This window comes from Zonotrichia albicollis, chromosome 3, assembly GCF_047830755.1.
Source record: "Zonotrichia albicollis isolate bZonAlb1 chromosome 3, bZonAlb1.hap1, whole genome shotgun sequence".
In the NCBI taxonomy this organism is placed as follows: domain Eukaryota; kingdom Metazoa; phylum Chordata; class Aves; order Passeriformes; family Passerellidae; genus Zonotrichia; species Zonotrichia albicollis.
The window spans coordinates 31,646,539-31,671,823 of record NC_133821.1 but is presented as its reverse complement, the minus strand read 5'-3'; the positions used below and the strand labels follow the sequence as shown (position 1 = coordinate 31,671,823).

The 25,285-nt window shown below is 38.5% G+C and overlaps 1 protein-coding gene across 27 annotated transcripts in view; it reads right to left on the bottom strand.

Annotated features, from left to right (window-relative positions):
* Window positions 1-25,285, bottom strand: part of ESRRG (estrogen related receptor gamma) — a 372,262-nt gene that overhangs the window by 29,895 nt on the left and 317,082 nt on the right. For all 27 annotated transcript variants that reach the window (XM_074537074.1, XM_074537062.1, XM_074537057.1 and 24 more), the window contains 2 exons: window positions 22,554-22,664; window positions 17,683-17,844 (listed from right to left, as the gene is read on the bottom strand). In XM_074537074.1, coding sequence (XP_074393175.1) covers window positions 17,683-17,844; window positions 22,554-22,664 — 273 coding nt within the window. The remainder of the gene's footprint in view (window positions 1-17,682; window positions 17,845-22,553; window positions 22,665-25,285) is intronic.

The window sequence follows — 25,285 nt, the reverse complement described above, 5'->3', positions numbered from 1 at the left end:
CGAGAATTTAACAATCATATTCAATATGGCCACAGAGTGACTGAGATACAAACTCTTTCTTTTGCAGTTGTGCCATCTCATCCCTCAGCTCCTTCACATTTTATTTCATGTCTCCCATCTCTTAAGGCCCAGACTGCCTTCCCTAGACAATCTTTAGTATCACCACCTTCCTTCTCTCCCCTCATGACCAGCATGGTGACATACTCCAGCACCCGTGTCTGAGCACAGCGATGACTGATGGTGACCAGGCCAGCACTCCAGAGTATCTCAGCTGCTCTTGTGCTTCACAGAGAAGTGTTAGGTATGCCCAGAGATACCTCATGTAACCACGTTTACAAAAGCAAGCTCTGCTGCTTTCAGCCTTCCTCCTTTTCCTTCTGATATCAGACCCTCTTACTCCTTCTGGGCACCAGTGTGTCAATTTATAGTGCCACCAGCAATGCCCTCTCCTTAATTGGTCCACACTAATTTACCTACCCTTTTTTTTTCTATGCAGCTCTCAGTGCTCTCAAAAGCTTAAGAGTTGGGTTTCATTTTGCAATCCTTACCCTATTTCTACATTCTTGCACCCACCAAGTGTTCTGATGGGCCCAAATCCCTCAAACTGGCTCTACTATCAGGTGTTTGGATACATTCATCAGTAATTTTAGAGATTACACAGAAAGCACAGTTGTGTTTTGTGAGGATGCACCATTTGAGAGTGCATCTAAATCAAAATTTTCACATGCCAACACTGCTGGATCATCTCTTGTTTCTTTGGCTTTCTCCTCGACCCAGACATCTGCTTTCAAATGTCTGCTGATGTTCTTTATGGTCACCAGACATTTACTGTAGCTTCCCTCATGGATGTCAAGTGCCCTATCAGTGATCTGAGAAGGAAAGGGGTGAGAATTCTCTCATCTATTCTGTCTAAACCCCACTTAGTTATCCTGACTGCACAGGGCACAAGTCATTTATACCTGGCACTTGCCAAATACACTCCTGTCAAAGAGCTGACTAACTTACTAACATCAGCACTTTTCAGGACTGTATCATAGGTGATGTCAGAAGCATAGATGTAGCATGAGGTACATTTATACAGGAAAAATATGAGGAAGAATTTGGGCTCCCAAATCTTCCACTGTCTCTGTAATTCTGCTGGAGTCACAAAGTCCTTCTCTTTCTCACAATCTTTCTGTGCAAACTACAGATATAATACATATAAATAAATTAGCAGGGCTGTTACACTGTTTCATTCATTTAATGTCTGAAAATAACAAATATTTGAACCAAAAAAGGTCTACTAAGTATATTCAACATTTATATAAAATATGTGAAATATATGAAGAGATAAACTGGCTAAAATATTTAGAAAATGATGAAGCTCAACTTCAACACTTCTTCTTCATGCTCTTTTGATCTATTGCTCACTGTTGGCTAACAGGTAAAATACGAGAAAACATGAAGCCCCTTTTCTAAGTAGTTTAGCCAGTTTGTCCCTTTACCCCCTTCATATACTTCTCAGAAATGTTGAATATACTTTGTAGACCTTTTCTTGGCTAAAACTGAGCAATACAAGAGAGTTTGAAATGGCTCCTACAAAGGTGACCACTCCTCCCCATGTATTTCTATGGATGCAGGACTATGCCCACAAAACGAACGTGTCTGGCATTGCATTAGGAAGAACACAAAGTAAAACTAGGACCTTGACCATGTAGTGCTGACTTTACAGCACTGAGTGAGAGGGTCAAGTGCACCAGTGTTGTAAAACTGTAAACAGACATTGATATTGTACTGTTTGTATGAAAATGCATAAAATACATTTAATTAACTCTGGGCTGTGATACAAACTGACAATTCTCAACAGAAATTTCAAAGCTAAGCCTGACAACTTTTGAGTCATTTTGCTCAGTAAGATACATATTTAGGGCAGATTTCTATACATTGTATGTATTTCTTTTAATATATGAAAAATGCATATTATTTACCCAATTGCCTGGAATGTCTATTGAAGAAACACATATTTATTTTTAAAAGCAATCCATATATTATTTACTCAGTGGATGAGAATGACTTCAAAAACCCGTTCTGGTCCATCAAACAAATACATATTTATAAATGGTTTTTAAAATGCATATTATTTACCCAATGGACTGTAATGGCTCTGCTAGTGCCATTACATGTAAATATGTAATTAGCCACATAATAAAAAATCCCTACAAAATTTCTCTGAAAAGCGTTATATTTTCATGTGTCAATGTACAATACCTTTTCTATTGTTATTATTTTCTTTAAACAGCAAAGGTGATTACCATATGCTAATGACTAAGGCTTTGCCATATTTCAAAACCCCACTAGCTCTGCAATTATACAAAACATAAACTTGAAATCCACATTTCCTCCTTTTTAAATTAGTGGTTTGGAATCCTCACCTTGCAGTTGGTGCACCTGGCCTGGGTCTTTCTGCAAGCCCCACGGATGCTGACCAGACTGCATAACCGAACACTCCTGTCAGTAGGAGTTTGTTCTGTTCTCACACGAGCTCCTCCACACTGTCAGCCAATGCACCTGCACCAGTGCTGGGCCATCCAATCTTGTCCAATGCCAAACTTTACTGATTTATTTCTCCTCACGTGGGTTATTTTCTGCAAAGCACTAAATATCCCCAAAAATCCCTTTTTCTTGTGAGAGTGAGACCAGGATATGGGACATGCAACTCCAGCACCACAATGTATTTTATTACACAGTCCTGTATAAGTTTCTATTCGAAAGGATGTAGCCCCTGCCCCAAATATTTGGGAATTAATATTAAGAACAAGACCTGCCAGGCCTACAAAAATCGAAGCACACTTTCCAACAGGAGTGAATAGTATAATTTTCAGCAGTGCATGTGTGTGGAATAAGTGTCACACATTAAGATGTAAATTTTATTCTCTGAGCTGAACACCAGGTGATTAATTCTGATAGCATAGTGATCAATTGGTACAGGTGCTGCACCTGAGTAATGTTTGTTTCTGTACACACTGGTAGCAAAGGTGCAGCACTAACACAGGTGTCACTTGTGTAGTTGTGCAACATTTCTGATTTCCTGAAAACACTCACACTGGTAGTCAGGCTGAACTGTAGAACTGTAGTTCTGCCAGTTTTTTCAATTAGACCCATTATTGATTTGATGAAAAAGCAAATTAAACATACCATGGTAGTATGTAAAATGGTTAGACAGAACATAAGGTTCTGGTGCTGAGCTTCTTAGGCACATTGCCTCTGTGTGCAGCTTTTCCTCACCAGTCTCTGGTGACTACAAAAATGAGAGACTTGCAAGACAATTTGGCAGCGCCAGTCTAGCAACTTAGGTAAACAACATCCAGGAACACATTCATGTAAAATGCCAGGAAGCTCTCAAACTTTGCTGAGACCAGAGCTACAATTACTTAGTTGCTTCATTTAGATCTGGCATAAACCTCTTGCATTCATAAAGCTGCTAGAGACTGACACCAGTTTGAGGATAAAAATCTATATATACAGGTAATAACATCTTTCTTTTCAAAATAACAAGAGATTTTTGTTAATTGATGGTACTTTTAAGTTGAAATCTCTGGCATGTGGAATCAACACTGTTTGCAGCTTACAACTATTTCTTTGCTATTTTCTCTCGTTAGAAAAAAAGAGTTTTGATACCAAGAACGAGTAACACTCAGTGTCTACCCAGGACTTACATGTTCACATTTTTACATCCACTCTCCCCACCCCTTTGCTCAACATGATGGGGAACCCAAAGCAAGTAGGTGTGCTCACTAGAAAGAAAGCCTCTTCACTAATTTCCATTTAATTCATTTACCAAATCAAATCAAACTGCTACTGTGAAAACTATCTTCTCACAGATGGGACTAAAGGATCTCCCCAGAAATCACTACAAAGCACCTGAAGTTCAGCTTCCCAAAGCAAGCTAGCTGAAACAAACACAACGAACAGGATGCTGCAGCAGCAGGTCCACCCAGGGCACACAGCTCATGGCAAGAAGTTTCTTAAGGTCAAGCACAGTAAGCCCACTGTCTGGCTTTGGTGTGCTGGAGACCTACATTAAGTCAGCAAAAGCCTACAAAATCCTCTTTTCTTATTTCCGCACAGCCGCTTGTGTCGGAGCAGGGAGACAGTATTTTGCACTCTCTCTCTCTCTCATGTCACTCATCACTGTAAGAAGGACCAATAATATCATCTCCAACAGGCCCAAATTCCTGTGGAAATTAGCAGCCTCCCTGCAGGTATGCAATTTTAGGGCCTGTACTCTACAATAATAAATCAGTCAAAAATATCCAGGTAAAAGCTGTGCTGCTTAAGACGAGGCTTTGGTTTATTTTGCCACTCCTGCTGCCAGGGTGTAATCTTATGCCTTCTTCTTTCTTGAAAAGCATGTAAATTGTTGTACACAAATAAAGTCATTAATGGAAAGCAAGACATCACAAATCAGACAACAAATATATCAATTAATGCCTGGGATGCACATGAGGCAATCAATTTTCCCAAATCCCAAATCAATTAAATAAAAAAAAGGATAAAGAAAAACAATTTGAATTCTCACTCCTCTAAAAGATGGGGATGAGAAGAGAGAGGGAGGGAAGCTGGTGTGCCAATCCTTCTCCCTGTCTTTGATTGTTTTGTAATTACTCAACCTGAGGTAACTTGAAAAAATTGTGAAAAGTTACTCTGAGGAAATACTGAAATTTCAGATTAAAACATCTAAAAACAAAGGAAGAGAAAGAGGGAGAAAGAATGCAGCAGGTATTAGGGAACTTCTGGCCTTCAGTCTTACGCGTGCACAAGGTGCCCGCAAGTAAGAAAAGTGCAATGTTTCTCTTCCTGTGTCTTTCTGTGCACTGATGGGAGTGATGTCCTACAGCATTTCAAGTCATTTATTGAAGTTTGGTGGTGGTACTGGGAATGTTGTTAAGGAGAGTAAAAAAGCAATGTCCATTTGAAGCTTGTCTGTGAACTTTGCATGAACCGCCAGGAATAATGTAGTGTGATGACAAGCCAGTTATACCTTCCACTAAATTTGCTGTCTGGAATGAACTGAAATAGTGTTTGGTTTGTGTAATTACGTCCATCTATCTTTATATTCCAGCGGCATATCGCAAATTGAAAATACTAAAAATTGACTGTTGGTTCTGATATTTAATGATTGCCAAAGACAAGACGATGATTTATTGGTTACTTACCGATGTGACACATTTGCATCTTATTAGACGGAGATTACTATTCCTTAAAATGCGGACGAGGCCTGATCATGTCTGATGGATTGATTTGATTTGCAAATGTAATCAAACTAATAAGAGGGAAAAAATGAGCAATAATGCCTTGTTTTTCAACTGGCAATCACTCCCCTGCCAACAACGCTGATATCCCTGACTAAGCAGCCTTCACACAGTCTTCCTGTCTCCTCAAATAAACAAAGGGATGCAAAGAGCTTGATAAGAGGATAACGAGCCAAGTATGGATGTAACATGGAGCCTGTACCTCAGCACTGCACAAATGTGTCAATGGGAGTACCAGGAGAGGACCCACAGTGCCTTCAGTTCTTAAAAAGCAGCAAGCAAAAACCCAAACAGCAAAACTCTATTGCAAAAAACCTCACTACTAAATGAAAGGGGAAAAAAACCTGCATTAAAAACAAAAAAAGTGGTTCTAATTCAGGGAACCCCAGCAGAACAGTCGTCACAAGCACAAAATTTACAGAATAAATACCTGGAATTCCTCAATCTGATAGGAAGCTAATTGGAGAATGTATTTTTGACAACATGATTCAAGCAACTGGAATCACTGACTGTAGCCACAGCATCCGAGAACCCATTTCCAGGGGTATGCTGGATGCTGTCTTAAAATTTTTGCAAATATTAAATGCAGAGTTTCTGTCACAGCAAACATTCTATCATTCTGGCCAGATGCTGATGTTCCTGTAAGCACTGAAATATGGTTCTAGATTAGAGCAGACTCTTATTCAGCTTGAAGTAAATGACCCTAATTCTCCACAGTAGGATTCTCTTTCTCGTTAATAATAATAAACAGAAGTATTAAAAGAAAAAAAAGCTTTCTGCAAGGAATTGCACAAAGTCCCCCACCATTTACACAAAAGTGGTAAGTCAAGCAGAAGGCAAATAATAAAGCTCGGAGGTCCATACAGGCTACAGATTGTGACCTGCATATTTAGGGATTGATCCAAAGCAGTGAAATCAAGGCAAGTCTTTCTATTGGCCTAAATGGATTTTCATATAAAGCTTTACTAAAGAAGGAGGTTCAAGCGTGAATGTTGACAGCTGAGGAAGTGATCTTACATATATTTGGGAACATAGAGAACGCTGCACAATGGAAGTGCCTGTGTAAATAATGTGATTGTACTACTTAAATATTTTCCAGACTGATTGCTAATTTGCTTCACTAAGGGATATTCGATAATGTAAAAAAAAAACTTGCTTTAGGGAACAGCCATTATGAAGTGTCAGGTTAAAAACAAAGTTGAATATATAGCCCCAATTACCATGCTCAAAGACCTCAAAATATTTTCATAATTTAAAGTTTTATAGCTCACGTAATTTATACTTATTTTAACAGTGGAAAAGCATCCTGGTCAAATTCCAATTAAATAATTACATTTTGCCTACCTAAAATTTTCACTGCGTTTTTAATTGGATAGGACACACTTCACTGCTTCTCCTAAATTGTTTAGTATTGCCATTCAGTATATAAATAGCTAGCACTTTCCACCACGGAGACAGTACACTTGTCCGTGCAGCCATCAATGGCAAATGGGAGTTCATCTGTGTTGGCTGCAGCACTGGAACTCAGGAGAGCCATGGCAGCCCGTGCTCCCATCACCCTGTTGCAAGCTGGTTTTAGCTCTAGTTTTATTCCCTCCTAGCAGGTTCTCTGAAAGATTTTATGATTGTCACTGATGCTGGCTGATTATGATGCTGCTGGTTAGGAGCATGCAAATGTTCCTTGTCAACAGCCTGTTTTCTTCACTTTATCTCCTGAAATGCCCACCTAAGCCTCTTGTCAGACACTGCCCTCTGTAGGTTTAGGGTACAGAGGAAGCAGGAATGACCCTGCACAGCAGTGCCCAGCTTGTCCCCAGTCCCACCTGCACTGCCTGTCTGGGATACCCTGTTTCCCTGTGGTCTCTGGATTACAGAGCCCATGGTGTGCTCCATGTATGAGGATTACAGAACACAGAAAATTACACATCACCACTGATGTGCAAGGCACAATCCTGCAAACTCCAAATCTGGGTTGAAGATATTCAGCAAAGCATTCAGCACAATTCATTGATGGGGTCCAGAAAACATTCAAATAACTCAAAACGAAGAAACTTTTCTAAATTTACTCCTATAATCTCACTGAATGAGGATAATCTGAAATTCACAACGCATTTTGCATGTTATATCTGTGGCTGAAGATTCACTGACATTAAGCAACCTGCTCCTGAATCCACCCAACAGTTAACTTTATCTCTGGGAAACTTCAAAGTAGTGAAGTGAAGGACGGATCACAGAGCAGAATGGCTCTCTACAAGAGACTGATATGGGGAAGGACTCTTAAATTCTTCCCACTGCAAGCAGAGTTAATTAATGGGAGACACAAGGGTCACAGAAAGTTTTATATGTTACCAGATATAGCTTGAATCGTACCAAGTTTGGAGTCTAATGCCTGTTCAGCAGGGCAGGCATGATGCTAAAGCATAGCCAGAAGAAATCTCTGGCTAAAAATACACCCTGCAGCCTGCCAGTGTCATGATATATTTATGCCAGAAGTGCAGCTTCTTTGAACAAATGTATGAGCAGCAGTCATTATCTGCTAAACTGTCCCCCCTTAATCTCTCCAACAGCTGGATGCACGAGAAGTGCAGATTTGCCCCCGCCTCTTCTCCACCCTCACCACAACCCTTTGCTCCAGTGTTCTCATGCATGGCATGTCAGGACTTGCTGAGAGAGCTGACTCGACTCTGCAAGCACCACTTCCACTGAACTTGGAGCCTTCTGCAAGTGTAGCTGTGTCTCATTTCAGTATTTGATTTCACCTCAGCTGTTAATGCAGCTGATTGAAACTGATGGTGCACAACATGGCAGATGAAAACATACTGGGGAGAAGGGTCAAATGCTGGGAAATTTCCACTTGTCTATAATATGTGCATCAAGAGTTTGGTGTGGAAAATACCTTGGCCAGACCAACATCGTCTCAGAGAACTTTCCAGAACATGTTTTCAAATGAAAGGAAGGTTGTGTGTTTTCTTGCATGAAGAATCACCAAAATGTTTTAATACTGCCTGCTATGCAGTATTAAACTTGGGGATGATGAATTAAAGTAACACTGAACACCAAGTCAAAAGTTACAGTCAAGTAACTGCTCCATCTAAGTAATTAAATAAGGGGGCATCCAGTACCTGCACTCTTTGGGCTCTGTGCTTCTTGGGATTCTTTCTGCACACACAAACACACCTATATAATTTATATGTGGGTGCATAAATTGAGCACTGCCCAACAAAAAAGCTTACTACAAGGAAGACATAAGTTCATAAAGCCCTTGTATGATCCAGCTGCTGCAGAAGGTGATTACTGCAGACTCATTTTTTAAAAACTGCTGATTCTTGTATCAGGCTGGACTGAGCCCTGCCATTACAACCCAGGTGCTCCCCTGTTATCCTCACACTATATATAACCAGACCCAGGTCACCATGTGCCCTGCCAGAAACGTGCTGACTGGCTAAGGGGGTGTTGCAATTCGGGTAATTAATCCTATTCTAATGTAGGTTAAGCAGGTGTGAAGCTGAACTTATCCAGAGAGAAAGTAGAGGCATTCTTAGAATTACAGTATTTAACAGGTCTCAGCTGACTTTAGGGAACTAGACCATCCTGTATCTCTGACCCAGTCATACAGGTGGAGACCTGTCTGCTCTAAATCCAATCTAAGCAACTGGCTCTTTCCCCCCTCCCTCCTCCCATCCTGGATTTACAGTGTCAACATGTATGCCTGAGAAGGTGCTCTTTTCTTCACCACCCAGAACAAAGTAAATGTATTTTTGTTTGAGGCTTAGTTAGATGACTAAGTCAAATATTTAGTTTAAAACAGCATAAATAGTTACCATAAGAGGGCTATGTTGCTCTAAGTTTACTTCTGCATTCTCAGTGTCTGCTATGATCCTTTCAGAGGACAATTTAAATGACATATAAAATTGATCATCTTATCTCCAACAAAGCCTTCCGGAATTTTAAAACTGAAAAAACCACGCTTTGTTTGGATGTTCTTTAAACAGTGAATCTGGTTGAAAAAAACCTTAATTTTTCCAGAGGAGAGGAATCCTGTAAATACAGAAGTGATACTTAGTGAACATTAATGACAGGCTCAGTTCTGCTGCATTTGCCTCTTCTGCAAATTCCTCACTTAAGGAATAATGCCAAGATTTGTTCCAACTTTCTTCCTGTGTTTCTGAGCAAGGCATCTTCCTGCCTTGCAGCCATGCAGTACTTGTAAGAAGCTGGCCACCCCACCCCTGAGGTATGAACTCAGACTGGGGAAGTTTGGGAAAGGATGTCCCTCAAAGACTGTTTCAGAAGCTTCAGTTCTTTCATACAGTGTACTCTTAACCAGTGGTCTTTTAATGAAGTTAAGCTAAATTATGGGGGGTGGCAATGGAATAGTCACATGCCTGAAAATCTAATGTGCCCAGCTATCATGAGTATGGGCACTCTGGATGTGTTCTACTTGCAAAAGGCCATTATTATTGAAGCCTCACATCCAGCCTGCTTCCAAAAAAAAAAAAAAAAAAAAAAAAAAAAAAAAAAAGAAGAGGGGAGATTACAGTAAAATTAAAAAGGTTAAGATACGTTTAGACCTCTTACCCTCTGGTAATAAGATTAATTCCTTGTTGGCTTAGAAGAAGGAAAACTGCTACTGAGTCATCTGCAATTTACACAGACCTAATCTAGTAAACCTGTTTGTCACACAAGACGTGGGTACAAAGGTGAGCATTGTTGTCCCCTGAGTGGAAATTCTTGCTTAAACCTTGATTCTGCACAGTGCTGCAGAGTCCTGAGGTGCTGAGTACACACAGGGGACAAAGGAAACTCTCAGCTCCCACTGGTACACTGACTACTGATGGGGATTTATCCCTTCAGGGCCAGATCCTTGAACAACAGAGGCTGGCACAGCACACTTGACTTGTACACCCATGACAACTGATCCCACCGAAGGCTCCTGCTCTGTCTCTGCAGATTAACTGAGCAAACTACCAGCTGGATTGCTTTGTAATTTTTGCTGCAGAATCTGATCACGGAACAAGCCCAAACCATTTCCTGCAGTTTTAGTTTGCATATTTGTACACCCCTCTCAAAAACATCCAGATCTGCTCATGGAACAGAATAATAATTTTTCTCCTTCTTTCCCACTCTTTTTTATTCCATTTAGCAGTGCAGTCAAACACTTGCAAAAATATGAAAGGGGGCATTTTCAGCCTCCTGGTACTTCAGTCATGCAACATCTGTGAGCATACAACATCTCTAACTCAGTCTACAAGACACCCAGGGTAATACAACAGTCCTGATTTTGCTGGAAGAATAATAGCAAATGGCTGCTATATCATTTTGTATTTTGCATTTAAGAATCAGAAACTAGCCATTTTTGTTTATAGAAAGAAAATGAAAAGCACTGGCATTCATTACTGTTGATTTGCTCTCTTTTTATTAATCATTTCTTATTTTTAAAGGGCCACGGGAGCGAACAACATAATGCAATGGTAGGAAGATATTTACCAATTTAGCCCCTCATTATAAAACTACTCAGAAACCTCTTTGTCTCTCGTTTAACATAATAATTATTAGTGGCAACAAAAGTGGGTCCCACACTTGCACCATGATTAGCAAGTGATGAATTTGGGTTGAATATATTGCATTTTGCTAAGTAAACCTTACTATACCCCAAACCCTCAGTCTAAAAAAACATCTAATTTTAAGAAAATAATTTATACTCCTGTTTAAATGCATGTTTCCAAATTAACCAGTGATATTCTATAGAAAACGGCCTCTTTTATGCTTGAAGTCTCCAGCTGCCACACAATTTATATCTCTTTCCTCCCCTCTTTGTTTTTCAGCCATTTTCCCTGAATGTCAAAGTCAATTTAGTGCATTTCACTTTGCTGAATAAATCAGAGGCGAAATCCTTGCTAAAAGTGAAAATTTGATTTGCTAAAAGGAGCTTAGGGCAACTATTAATCAATATATCCAGAGTGTCAAAGCTAAGGCCATGATAGACATGCATTCATTTGGAGATTGGTTGAGGCAGATAAAGGGGGACACCGGGAAAAAAAAAAGTGCAACAGCCAGACAGTGTAGTGTGAATGTTGGGGGCATGGGTGGAGGGGGAGGACTGATTTAAAAATAAAAAAAGGCAACAAAACAAGAAAAGGAGACAGTCACTCAGAAGGAAAATGCAAGTACTTGTAAGGGAATAAAAGGTGAACTTAATAGAGACACAAAGTCACTATTTAATTCTGATCTTGAGAGAAGAGCATTTTAAATAAGGGATTTTTTTCCCTAAAACCCCCCACAATGTTAAAAGAGAATAATTAATTTTAAGCCAAGTTCTTTTGTTACCTGTTAATTCCAGTTTTTGACTTTATTATGCTTTTGGTGATGATTACTCTCAAATAAGCTTTTCCAAGAACAGGTACAGATTTTGAAGTCATAACTAGCAAGAGTTTCAAGTGCCTTTTTAAGTTTTACTGCACATTTATTTTATATTTAGGTATAATTTGCAGTTGATGAGATGTTTATATGTTTGAGATTATTTTTCCCCCCTCAGCTAATTTAATGCAAGTAAAAAAATGCCAGAAGTGACTAACCTGGAAACTAAAGTGCTTTTTTTACCCCAGGACATCTATGCCTAGCATTATTAGAAACCTTCTCACCTCTCTAGTGCTGTCTCTCTCAGTTCTGAACTGGAACTAGCAGACACACTTAGAGTGTGTGCATCTCTAGTTGCACACAAAGCCTACTACTCTTTTGTACTAAAATCTGCTGAAATTTTGTCACTGACTTCAACAACAGATTCATCAAGAATAGCCCAACACTGTATCTCAGCTGGGTATGTTGAAAATTTTTAAAAACCTGAACAGATCCTTTGGTTACTCCCTTTTGCCACAATACAGACCCTTGTTTTGCTTTGAAAATACTGGGAGACTTGTGGACGTGTTTATTCATGCATCATCCTTCCTCTTCCTCCCTACCTTGGCAAGATCACTTAACCATTCTCTGTGATATTATTTTCAAAACATTAAAAACTAAAAACTGCCACCATTCCCAGCACTTCAAATACCAGGATGGATGAACTGCTGGCATTTTAGGCACGCTGCTGTCCCATTCTGCTTAGAGAAACCTGAATCAACATGGTGATCTAAACCCTGGCAGTGCTGGGTGGTCCATCCACACTAATGCTCAAAAATAAAACTGGCAGCCAATTGCTGATTTCCCATTTTGCACAATTCAGTGCCAGAGGTCAAGGAAGTCATTCGTTTTTGAGAAACCTCTTGGCTGAAATCTCTACCCTCAAGGCCCAGGGAATGGCCTGCCTTAGATCACATGTCACACTAGTTGTGAGTTCAAGAACATTTCCCTCGCAGGAAGAGCAGGTCTGCTTTCTGTACTTAAAGCATGTTTGTAGAAGGAGTTAGAAGAAGGGCAGATACCAGGCTTTTGATAAAGTGTCCCAGTTAGCACTTTGAGAAAGGGCAGGATGTCCTGATTCCCCGGGAGGCTCAAGTTATTATTCCTGCCAACCTCTTAGCACCTCACAACTCATCCTCCATTGCATGTCACATGAACAGTGAGCACCACATTTACATGCCCAGCTGCTGTGGAAGGACAGGCACCCCGTGATGGGGTGCTCTCAGAAGCCGCAGGGCTGTGTCTGAAATGGCCCTAAATCCAGCCAGCAGCACAAGGGACTAGGGAAGGCTGAAAAAACAAATTTTACAGCAGCAGGCAGCACGGCACAGACATAAAGCACAGGCAAGGTCCCCCTCGCAGAGCTGAGATTCTCTATGGGCTGCCCCAAAAACAATCCACACACAAGTGACTGTGGTCAGCTTTTACCTACATGGGGTGGTATTTCTGAAACACATGGTGAGAAAAGGGCATTTTAGAAACAACAACTCTGCAGCAAATCATGTTCTTGTTCAATATTATAATGTCAAACTACACCCCTGAGAGCTGCTTTGGAAAGGAAAGCTTCAATATTGTCCTCCACAAAGAGTATGCTGGAACAAAAAAATTTCATAAAACCTTAACACTAAAATATTCAAAACATCCTTGTATTTGTTACAACAAAATCATGTCTTTTTTTTTTTTTTTTAATACTAGCACCAGTGGCAGTACCAATTCCTAACTATTCCCTTCCTTGAACACTGTTCCTGCTAACAAAACAGGGACAACAGCTGAAGACAAGCAGGCTTATTTTACTAAATAATGTAACTAGTTATTTTTGATGTATTAGTCTGATTTACTGTTTCCAAACAAATTTTTCATCTTAAGTGCAAAAAGTTGATTTCTAGGTCTGGTTGATGTTTTTTCATGCATGCAGATTTTGTAGAGAACATTTTTTCTTTAGCTTCCTGTTACGCACATTTTTAAGAGCTTAATGTTTGCTGCCTGCGCTTAATATGAAAAAATGTTGCACATTTTGGTGAATGTCAATGAGAGAGTTGCAAAATTCCAGCCTAAACCGTACTGGCACTGTGAGTAGGTACCAGCAGAAAACTACCCTATACAGCAAAAGCCTAGTTAATATAATGCAACCAATGAAATGGAAACTCCCCAAAACACAATGTGAAGGGCAGGAAACTCAACTACCAGAAAATACTGAATTAAGAAAGGTTTCCTTATTTAAAAGATAGCTAAAATAAAATTTTAAAAATAGATATAAAATAAAATAAAATAAAATAGAATGTCTTGCCGAGGCTTCCTGATATATTTACAATTTATTTGGGTCAGTTAATAAGAGTTTTGTCTCATCAGGCAGGAGATGAAGCAGCATCAGCCTCCCTCCCTAAGCACCTTCAGTATTTTACTAACGAAGTTACAGTACATCAGAATATTTTAATCTGACACAAAGAACAACAATAGATCTGACTGCTGGCCTGATAATCTTCTTATCACACCCTGTGAAACCTAGCTCTAATATTTGACTGAGCCTCCATTACTCACAACACATTCTAAAAAGGCCAACAATGGAGAGAGAATGAAGTGGAGTGTGGAAGTACCTCCATATCTACATAAAAGAGATTAGAGGCGACAGCGTTCCATTTTACAGCTCAATCATATTGTGTTAGCATGCGCTTATCCGAGCGCGGATGAAATTGAAAGAGAAATAAAAAAGAGTCAGGCAGATAGGAACCATAAAAGCGAGGCATGAGCAATTTCCAAGGATATAAAAGGATGCTAATGGCGGGGCCCTGTCATTCTTAAAAAGGGCTATTAGGGCACCATCATCTGTTCTTGTGCCCTTACGCCTCTCTAACTAAAGTCAAGCATTTCCTAATGCCATTGTGATCTTTTTCTTCTTCAGATAAGACATGGTCATGTTTCATAACAACACACTTTCCATTTATTTGATTTATAAATGCAAGGAGACTAATTCTATTTACTGATAAAGGCTTTCCATATATATTTTTCTTTCAATATTTCCTTTTGTATATGGTATAGACTTTTTGTTCAATAAAAGCAACTATTGAAATATTTCCAATACAACAAAAATACTAATGATTTTATGAAAGGACTTGAACTTCGTATAATTTGAAAACATTTTTTAGTCTGTGACTGAAATGGGAAACGGTTGGCCGGGGCAGAATGAATATTGCATTGTTACATTTTTGTAGATAATCCTATTAAAAGGCCTTTTTTCAGAAGAGCAAAAACATTGCTTTGGTTTCCTGCACGAAGACAAATTTTACATTGCAATGCTTTACAGTTGAGATCTTTATTAGTTATTAAGCACCTGATATATAAGGGCCTTTAATTACACTGAACCTTAAGAAATCACTATAGTAAAGAAAGATTTGCTGATTGCTGCTTTGCTGTGCTAGGCACAAATTCACTACTGGTGTAATTAATCGACTCTACAAGATTTACACCAAGGGTTTACTTAGTCTGCCAAGCTACAGTGAACTTTTATGCAATTTGCACCCCTTTCCTAATTCATCCTTTTCCCCATCCTGTTATGCTTCTGCCTACAGTAACATTTGTTAGTTCTGCAAACAGGCAGCACCAATGCAGGCTCTTCCAGAGACTGTTTTGTGCCAGACATCAGCTGAGCACAGTTAGTCCAAGTTCATCAGTCCAACATTCAAAACCAAGCTACAGAAGCTCAATGTATTTGTCCTTTAGCATGTCCAGCCCTTTTGCATTTTGATTTTTGTGATCAAATGCCAGAAAACAAGCACAGATTTTATCACTGTCCTCTGTTACCTGAAGGCTTATAAAAATATTGTCTTTATGGCCTGTTTTTGTTTTTTTTTTAAACTCTCATTTGTAAATGAAAACAGGTAAGTGCACTTACCTAGGGTGGCTTAACCACTGTAGGTGTGGTTTGAGCTTACTTTGTACTAAAAGGCTGTTTTGTGGCAGGTGAATTCCTCAAGTAGGTCAAATTTTAAATTTTCAGGGCCAGTTTATGGCATCCACACTTTTCCACACTAACCAAAGCCTTCATTTTAAAAGCTGTTCAGTCTCATCCCTCTGCTCTTCCCATTGCTCCAGCCAAATCCAAGCTACACAGCATATTCACAAATCAGACTGACAAAACTTCCCCTGCAACTGCTATGGAGCATGACTGACTTCTTTGAGAGCTACTCTATTTTGGTTAAGGTGATCTAGGTATCTTCCAAAGATGAAACTCAAACTCACCTGCTTAACTCATTCTGACTTAATTTGGGGTGCTTTATTAGCAACCAGTGTAAGACAAAGTAGCTCCTATAATATAGAGTGATGTTTAAATTAGTTTACAATTTGCTTGGGCTCATCTAGAAGTGCTCTGAACAAAGCCATTCAGAAATGTCAGCTGTGTTCCTAACCACTGTAACAAATTGTTGCCTGAACGCTGCACACCTAATGACTTCAAATTAGCTGCACTGCGATATTGCCTGACAGTTCGTTACGACTGTTAGCAACATAGCCGGCGTATCATGACCAATAAATTGGTTTCAGTGTGGGCTGGGAAAGGGACTTCCATCAATTTGATTAAAGAAATTACTGTAGCATTCAAAGCATAAAGACAAACTAGTTTAAGGAGACAGAAATAAGTTAACTGTACCAGAAAAACATTGCTTGTGATACAAGAGCTTGTTTATACACCGTTTGTGGCACAGAAAATGACTAAATTTCAACTGACTATTTTAGAGTCTATAGGCTGTTGTCTTTCCTCTGAAGTTAAAAAAAAATCACTTCATAAAGGTACAAATTATTATTATTCTTTGATTGTGTTTGTACATATATTGTGTTTATATTTATCTAAGATGACCCAGAAGAACTGATAAGAACAAGGGGAAAAGAAACAAACAGCAAGAATATTTCTTTGCAATTTCTTTTGAAACTACAAATAAAATATCTTTAACTCTGACAAACAAACAACTGACTGGATTATTTATTCTACTATTAAGTTGTCCCAAAATCACATCTAAAATGAGAATGACTTATTACTCTGAGGAATGAAAGGCTATTCACTCTCATGCTTAATAAGGCTCCACTATCAAAATTAGAAAACTAATGAGCTGATGAAAACACACCAACATGCTCACTCATCTGCTGGACAAGAAAAATACCTTAAGAAACAAGAGTTTTTCTCTTTTTGCTGACCTTTTTTTGTGTGACTTTTGTGAAAGGTGATAGACTGAGAACCCTGGAGACTTCTGTAAGTTTGTCTGCTAGCTCACAGAGCAAGAACAAACACCTCAGCACTGGGGAGGGGCAAAAATACACCTGAAGGAATTGCTAATCTTCTGAGAAACTGCTTTTGATGACCTCCATTTTTGTTGCTAATAAGATTGCCAGTCAGCTTTTATAATATCAGTGCATTTATGTGATGCAGACTGCAGTCCATTCCATGCAGACCAAGGAAATACTAAGTTGCAAGGGGAGATTTTTTGGGATAATTCAGTTCTTTGTACTGAATTGCTGGTACAGTTCAGTTCTCACACTAGATCAGTCAATGAAAAGAACAATTCCTCTGTGCCTTGCCAAAACATAACTGAATTTTTTCACCTCCTGTGGTCAGTAGTGCTGCATTTACCTAACAGAGGAGCCAGACTTATATTCAAATACTACTGAATGAGATGACTACAGAGGAGAGGACTTGTATGACCCTTTATGCCAGGCTAATGCTCTGCATAGCAAGGGGAGTTTATCTGAATAATAGCAATATATCAAAAAAAAATTCTTTAAGCAGCATGTGAAACTTATTAACATAGTAACACTCACAGCAACAACACTACTACTTCCAAGGTAAAATATGTCACCATCTAAACTGTGTTCTGTGGGAATAATCTGGAGCCTTAGGAAAACTCTATGCATTGTAGGGAGAGGAAAAAAGTAGTATATTTTACCAATACAGAATAAGTCACACAATGATTTCTGTACATTATCTATTTGCAATAAACACCGTATGTACCTGGAATATGCTTAGCCCATCCAATGATCACCACCAGTTCTCTGTCTGCCAGGTCGCAAAGAGTGGTAAGTGCTTTGATGTCACTGTCTGGAACAGTGGGGTCAGGCATAGCATAGATCTTCTCTGGCTCAGCCACCAGCAAATGGGAGACAATCTTGTTATCTGTAAAAATGGTCCAGAACATTACAAGATCACCAGCAGCATCATTCTACACTTCAAACAGATGGCTCAGATTTCAAAGTGCACAAAAATTTGTCTTAAGACACTGAACTTAATTACACCTTATTGTAACTTCATGACCTCCTACAAGTGGTTACAGCACAAACAAATCTGAACCATTAACAGTGTTTATCAAGCCAGACATGTATGTTCTTAAACAATAAATTCAATAGAACATAGAAATACATGATCCCTGTTAATTACCAGAGTACAAAGTTTATAGGAAAAGATTAATGCAGTACAGGACATTTTCTACTGTTCAAATAGAAAAATTTTGCCTTCATCTTTTTACCTGCAACTCACCCCACCCCTTAAAGGCAGGGGTATTTTTGAGTGAGTAAATACCACATGCAATTAGTCAATCACTGAAACCTGTAACTTCTGTCAGTGACCTGAACTACCATTCTTTACCTACAAACCCAGACCAATAATCTCCTTCTCATTTCTAAACAGGAAAAAACACTAAAATCAAAGAGAAAAAAGGGCAAAAAATTAAGCAAAGTATGAAAGTATGCAAACTTAACCTTAGAAAACTCGTTTTGTGCATGGAATGATACTTTATCATAGTTACACATTGCTTATTTTTATCTATATAGCATTTTCATTCACATGTTAAATATTTACTTTTTTATTCAGTTGACTTGTGACACCTATTTGGAATAATCAATTAAGTTATATGGAAAAATGCAGAGAAGAAAAAAAGAGAAGAGCCCACAAGATTTACAATACACTGTTGCTATTCTAGAAGTAGGATAAACATAATATGAGCACTATATCCATGTGAAGACACAATGGCAATATTTTATCTCTATACAGGGGCCTGATTTATTTCTATGAGAAGGCAGAACTGAAAAATGGGAAAAGGACTAATTCATTAAGCCTCCTAATACAGGGTACATTACTATATTTCCCAATATATTTACATTTTACTTTTCCTGGTAGGTACATCTTTTGACCTCAAATGCACCATCAGAATTTAAAGCCCAAATGACACCCTTTAGTGATTTTACATGAATCTGTTCCCTTCAGAGAGATAAAACATTATAAGGCTTGATATAAATGGGATTCCACTGTGAGAAGACACCAAGTATTTTCTGAGTGCAGAGAATGGTGCCAGAATCAGTATAATTCAGTAAAATTTTCCCCATCTGCATGTACATCACAGGACAGACCACACTGTTCTCCTGCAATGGAAGCTGACTGGGATGTGACTTGCCCAGCAGTGTTGTCAAAGCTGACCTAGAACACAGGCTAGGCAGAGTTAAAGAACAAAGCAGGCATTTATTAAAAGGCCTCAATGAATACATCTTGAGCAGCACAAGAGCCCAGCCAGGGCTACACCCAATATGGACCCAAAATGGTTGACCTGTCCTGAGGTCTCACACTTGTATAAGTTCTGGTCCATTAGCATACTGGAGTTAATTGTCCAATTAGAGCTTTAGGTTATGAAGTCCCATCCTTGTTTTCCTCTCTTCAGGCCACGCTGTTTATGCCCTTGGGCCTGAAATTTAGATCAGTTGTCTTTGGTCCCAAGCTAGAAAAGGAATTGTTTTGTCTTCCTACCCTGTGAAGAGAGCTCACTATCCCTTAATGTGAAGCTCAGAACTACACACTAAACCAGTACAGAATCTGAAAAATATAAAAGCTAAAACCTAAGGCATCAGTGTCAGAAAGGATCTCTATTAGTCCATGACATTTTTCCACAAAATGCTCACTTGATTCAGATTTCTGATACTTTACTGCTCTTTAGTGACACAGACTCCTTGACTCTGATCTACTGTCTCTACAATTTTTGCCTTATTCCAAATTTGTGTGTCAGAAGTTGTGATATATGTTAGTCCTTCATATAATAAGTGCAAGAGCCAACGGGAAACCATCACATCAAGCTTGTTTTATTACAAGGGAACATATTCATGCTTTATATGAACTGTAGGAACTATGCCAACTGATGCAATTTTTGATCTCAACAGTTGACTGATTATTAAACTGATTAATGAGGAATTCTATTCTTATTTACAAATGACAGATGGTAGTTTAAACTTATATTGGCAAACAGCCTCTGCAGGATTTTTTTAATTTTTAAACAGTCTCTTTATAACCTGTTCAACTTCACATGGAAAACATGTAAGTGAGAAAAGACAGCATTACTTCTTTCCAAATTCCAGTATTTTTAATGGGTTAGGAAAATAGGATAAATTAATAAAGAGTTTCTTAACATCCAAACATATGCAGCTGAGGACTTCTACTTTTTGGTTTTTTAAACCATGAGAAATGAATGAAGAAGCACTCTCATCCCCAAGTTCTGGGATTTTTTTCCCCTGCAACAGAAGAAATGGCCAAAGAATAACTTTCATTTGCATATGAGGCATCTCACCAATGACATTCCATAGATGATTTAGGAATATTGACTGTTTTGACTCAGGATTTGCAAAATCTCAAATCCTTTTTATTTCTGCATTCAATGAAATCTACGGCCAGGCCATTAAATTCTATGGTGAAGCTGGAAAATACAACAGAGATCAGAAGTAGGTGTAGAAAAGATCCTCCAAACACCTGCTCTTTCCTTACAGGGGAAAAAAGCTACATGTATTGGCACATGCGTTAGCACAGAACATAGAAAAATTCTGAATGTACTCAGAAAACTCCATCACTCAGGAAATTGAATAGCCATGAGCACTGTTTCAAGGTAAATCTTATTTAATGTTTCCCTAATTAGAATCAATAGAACCCAATTTTCATTCCTGTGCCTTTGTTACACACAAACTATCAGTCAGGGTCCAGAAAATCTCCCAGGCTACTTCCACACAAAACCGATTCAACTGTTTCAAGTCTGGACACTTATCTGCCAGCATTTGAAAATTAAGTTTTAAAAATGTTTATGACAAAATTGTTTGTACTTGGACAAGCTAAGAAAAACGGAGGGAGGCACTCAGATAATGAGTAATGATTTATGAGGAGGTTAGTTTATCTCAGACAACGGAGCTTACAGAAATCGGTGCAGTTATCGCCTTATAGGTAATGTAATGCACCACACTGCAATAATCTTGGGTTTACACAGAGATTCTTGTATTCCAGTACAACTGCATTAACCTCTGCTCATATCTTGAGGGCTTGGGGCTTTTGGGTTGGATTGGGTGTTTTTTGTCTGTTTGGTCTTGGCTTTTTTTGGTATGTTAGGCTATTAACATTTCTACTCAATGACAATATCAAGTAAATGAAAAACTGACAATCTGTGCACCCAGGAAAACTAAACCTCTAATGAAATTAAGCATTAGAGTTTATTAAATTTTATTGTATTATCAGAAAGTTTTTATTATAATGTGCAAAATCTGCTTAGTGCAGCCCTAGATTGTATTTACAGAACAGTGGGACAGCTTATGGAGGCTGAGTAGAAGATGCCAGATTGGACAATTGAAGGAATATAATCAGCATAATGTTTTTTGGAAAGGCAAAAGGAAACTATGCCATATGTTCACTTAAGCCTTAATTTTATGTAAAACTGGCTGTTTTTTCTTTGACACAGCTAAAATGCCCTTTCACTTACAGTTCAAAGACTGTTTATTTGCTCTCCAGATCCCCATATGCTCAAACGTATTGTACACAGCACTGTCCCCTACTGGGGAACACCATCAGAAACAGATTCCATTTTCCATCCAGCCAGGTATTTTCGAGGGGCTAAAACCTGACATGTGTGTTGTCAGAGGCTTAAAGGCAGAGGCAAATGGGAGACAATAAGGAATTTGCCCTCCTTATTTCACTGGCTTATTTATCCATGTTAGGAGCAAATTAACCTCCTCAGCAGGAGCAACGGGATGTGTGTATTCCCATTTGAATTTGGAAGAGTTTACAACACCTGATACAGAGCCTGTGTGTCTCTGCAGGGTAATATACCAGCCTCTTGCACTACAGCTATAATGCTATTAAATTTACTTCATGGAATTAGTACAGTCACTGCTTGAGTTTATATAAGCTGCAAAGCAAAACCCCTAACTATTTTTAGTTAATCACAAAGAGGATGGAACTTGTATTTTAGCAGTGAGATGATCATCTCTTTCTCTCTTAATTTCAGCCTGGAGAGATACAATCAAGGACATTATTAAAACATAAAAAAACAAAGAAAAAAAAGTCCATGAGGGTACTAAAGCCCAACCTACCACTTTCTGCTTTGTTATTAGTGTGGCATATTGCTGTTTTAATCTAATGCTAGGTAGTGTATTAATCTATAGGTATAAATTAATGAGGCTCTTAATGTATTTTCATTGGGAGGTTGAGCAGTCAAACTCATTTAGTTAGTGAAAACTACAAAAATCACTTTCTTGTGAAATCTGAAAGTAGAAGCTTCAATGAGCTAATGATCACAGTATGAACCATTTTATGTACCACTGAAAATAAAGATAACCTGTAAATGTAAAATTTGCACTGCATAAACCATGCTTTTATACACTTCCACCTGTAAAAACACTCTTTGTTCAACTCCACTTGAGAAAGATGAGCATATTTAAAACAAAACCTGTTAGCAGCCAAATCGATATAGTCATCATGGTAATATTTTCTGACCAAACCCGTGTTCAACCCGGAAGGAGCTTAGCAAACAGGGCTAGGAGTCAATAGCCTGCACTGAGAGAGAAGTGCTGTGCATGTGGTGTACTCACATGGCTTTTTTGCTGGCTGAACTAGCTGAGGGTTCAGGTATGGGCTGTTCTCTGCATCTATTCTGCGCTTGTACTTCTGGCGACCCCCACGTACTCGGTCTAGGCGCACACCTACGTTTGGAAACACAAGCAAACATGTAATTAAATACATTATGAGCATGCCTTTCAGGTAGCAATCTTCTATTTCCTGCCTTCCAATATTTATATTAAAAGAATGTTTATTTCAAAAGATTAATTTTAGAAAGCATGGGAAATCAGCATTACAAGTATTTGCAAGCAGTTTAGAGTTCCACACATGCAAGACTAAGTATACAACATAATTTCCTGTTCATTTAAAACCATTCATTCATTTTTACATATTATTAAAAACAGCTAGCAAGTTTAGTTTCCATTTGAAAGAGCCTAATCTTAAGTCATCTTTGCCAGAAGCAGAATTTCAAGGCTGTAATAAACACCATGGATATAGAAGCATAACATTATGAGCAGAGAAGTACAGAGAATTTGAACTTTAGAAACAATGAGTCCTGCATACAGTCTAGATAGTCAAAACCAAATTAAGATGGATTAACATGGCCAGAGGATACAAAGTAAGTGTCCCTAGAAAAATAAGAATATATATGTGGCTTAAAGACTGAAATTGTTCATGAGGATTTGAAAGAAATTGTACAGTTGTGCATTCAGATGGCATCAATGATGAATTAACATTTGTGTTCTACCTCCATACTGTTCATTCCTTCAATACAGCATTCTGCTGCCTGGTTTGTATGGATATATAGAAATTTACCGTCCTGAAACAAGCTATAGCTGCTCTCATAGGCAAAATGAAACAAGGTGAAAGGGTGCAAAGACAGTAGGTCTTACAAAACAAGGAAATATTTTTATTTCTTTCTGAGTCACCGAGGCAGATTTCCAGACAGCCCAGAGGAATGTGGCTAAAACCAAGCAGTAACATAACAGGGAAGTGGAAGAACTTGGCACACATGCAGGACAACAGGACAAATAATACCAAGTGCAATACCTATCCCTGATGACATGGATTTAACAACACAAGAATGGAAGGACACATTAAGTACCAAAGGCCCCTGTGAGTGATGCAATAAAGTGCACTCACATTCTCACTTTTCATTGTCTATTTTAGCTCTCCTCCCTCTGCATCTACTTTCTATTGCTATTATTGTGCCCCACTCTTCTATGTCCCTTCCCTCTGGTCTCTCCCTTAGACACAAAATACCACAAGAACTGGCTTCTGGACAGCAAGGGAAGCCACCACCAAAGAAGTTACAGTTTATGTGCACAGCAAGAAGAACACAGCACAAAGTTTAAGTGCTGCCTCTGAACCCGCACAGGTAGCCCAGACTAGTAACCAGGAAACATCTGTCAGTCCTCTTTCCTTCTCAGAAACCAAAATGGATTGACTGGGTTTTGTAAAGGAAAACTGTTTTGCCAACTAGCCAGAAATCCAAGGCCAACTATTGTTAGGGCGGTATTGCTTTTTTTTTTTTTTTTTTTTGCCTGTATTTCCTGGGTTACTTAAACAGAATGGAGATGCTTGCTTTGAGGACACAACCATCACCTGCAACTATAATTCATTGAGTTGTATCCAACAGTGGTCAATAGCTCTTGCTCATCAGGAAAGCAGGTAATGATCACCCCTACTTCACAGTGAAATTTCACCTGGTTTACTGCAGAAGACTGTGGATGTCAGTCCATCATACCCAAGAAGAACATTTCTCATTGTGTGTCTCCAGTTCCATTCATGGGGATCACAAGATTTGAACAGTAACACAAATGAACCACATACCCCAAGAGGTCAGTGCATAACTATGAATGAAATCTTATTTATGGTAGTTAACTATGTAACTTGTGACTGATTTGTGATCTACGCTGTTTGATAAAATTTTTGCTAATTCAATCAACAGAGTACAGTTATTTCCGTTTTTATTTTTAAAGTTATACTTAGAAATGCACAAACTACAAGACCACCACTATAAAAACTGATAGCTTAAACCTTTCAGAACTAATGACAATTCAGTGTTCTTCACACTTGAATTGGGAGTTTGAGCTACAGCTGAAGCAAATGACATCCAGGACAATACACTGCCATAAAAACAAACAGCAGAAGACCAAGGTTTGATAGTTGAATATTCAGAAATAGGCAGAGGATTAGAACAAGCCACACGCAATATTGGTGGGATTATGAAAAAGGCTGCCCAGCATTTGAAGAAAAATAGATAGAAAATGATTTCTGCATAATTCAGATGCCATCCTTCTTTCTGCTTGGGAACAGATTTCATAGTGATAAAAGATGGATAGCATCAGACATAAGTATGTTTAATCAAAAAGTAATGGAACTGAAGCTTAAATTAAAATAATATAAATCTACCAAGATGAACATTTTTTTTTTACCTCCTTTGCATTAGATGAGATACACTCAAGCCATTCACATACCCAATGGAAGGAAATACAGAAAAATGTCACTATAGCAAAATTTTACTTAGATCCATGCCCTCACCTAATGTACATTACTTTATCTATAAATAAAGCTTTATTTTACAAAACCCTAACTTCTAGATAACTGGAGGGCAATTGTATTGCACAATTTAAAATAACCTAAGTCTATAATTCAAATTTTAATGTGAAAATAGTTTTGATAATGTAACACCAATAAATTAGAGCTTTATAATCCATCCATTAAAATTGATAGAGTTTATCATCATTTTGGCTCCTAATAT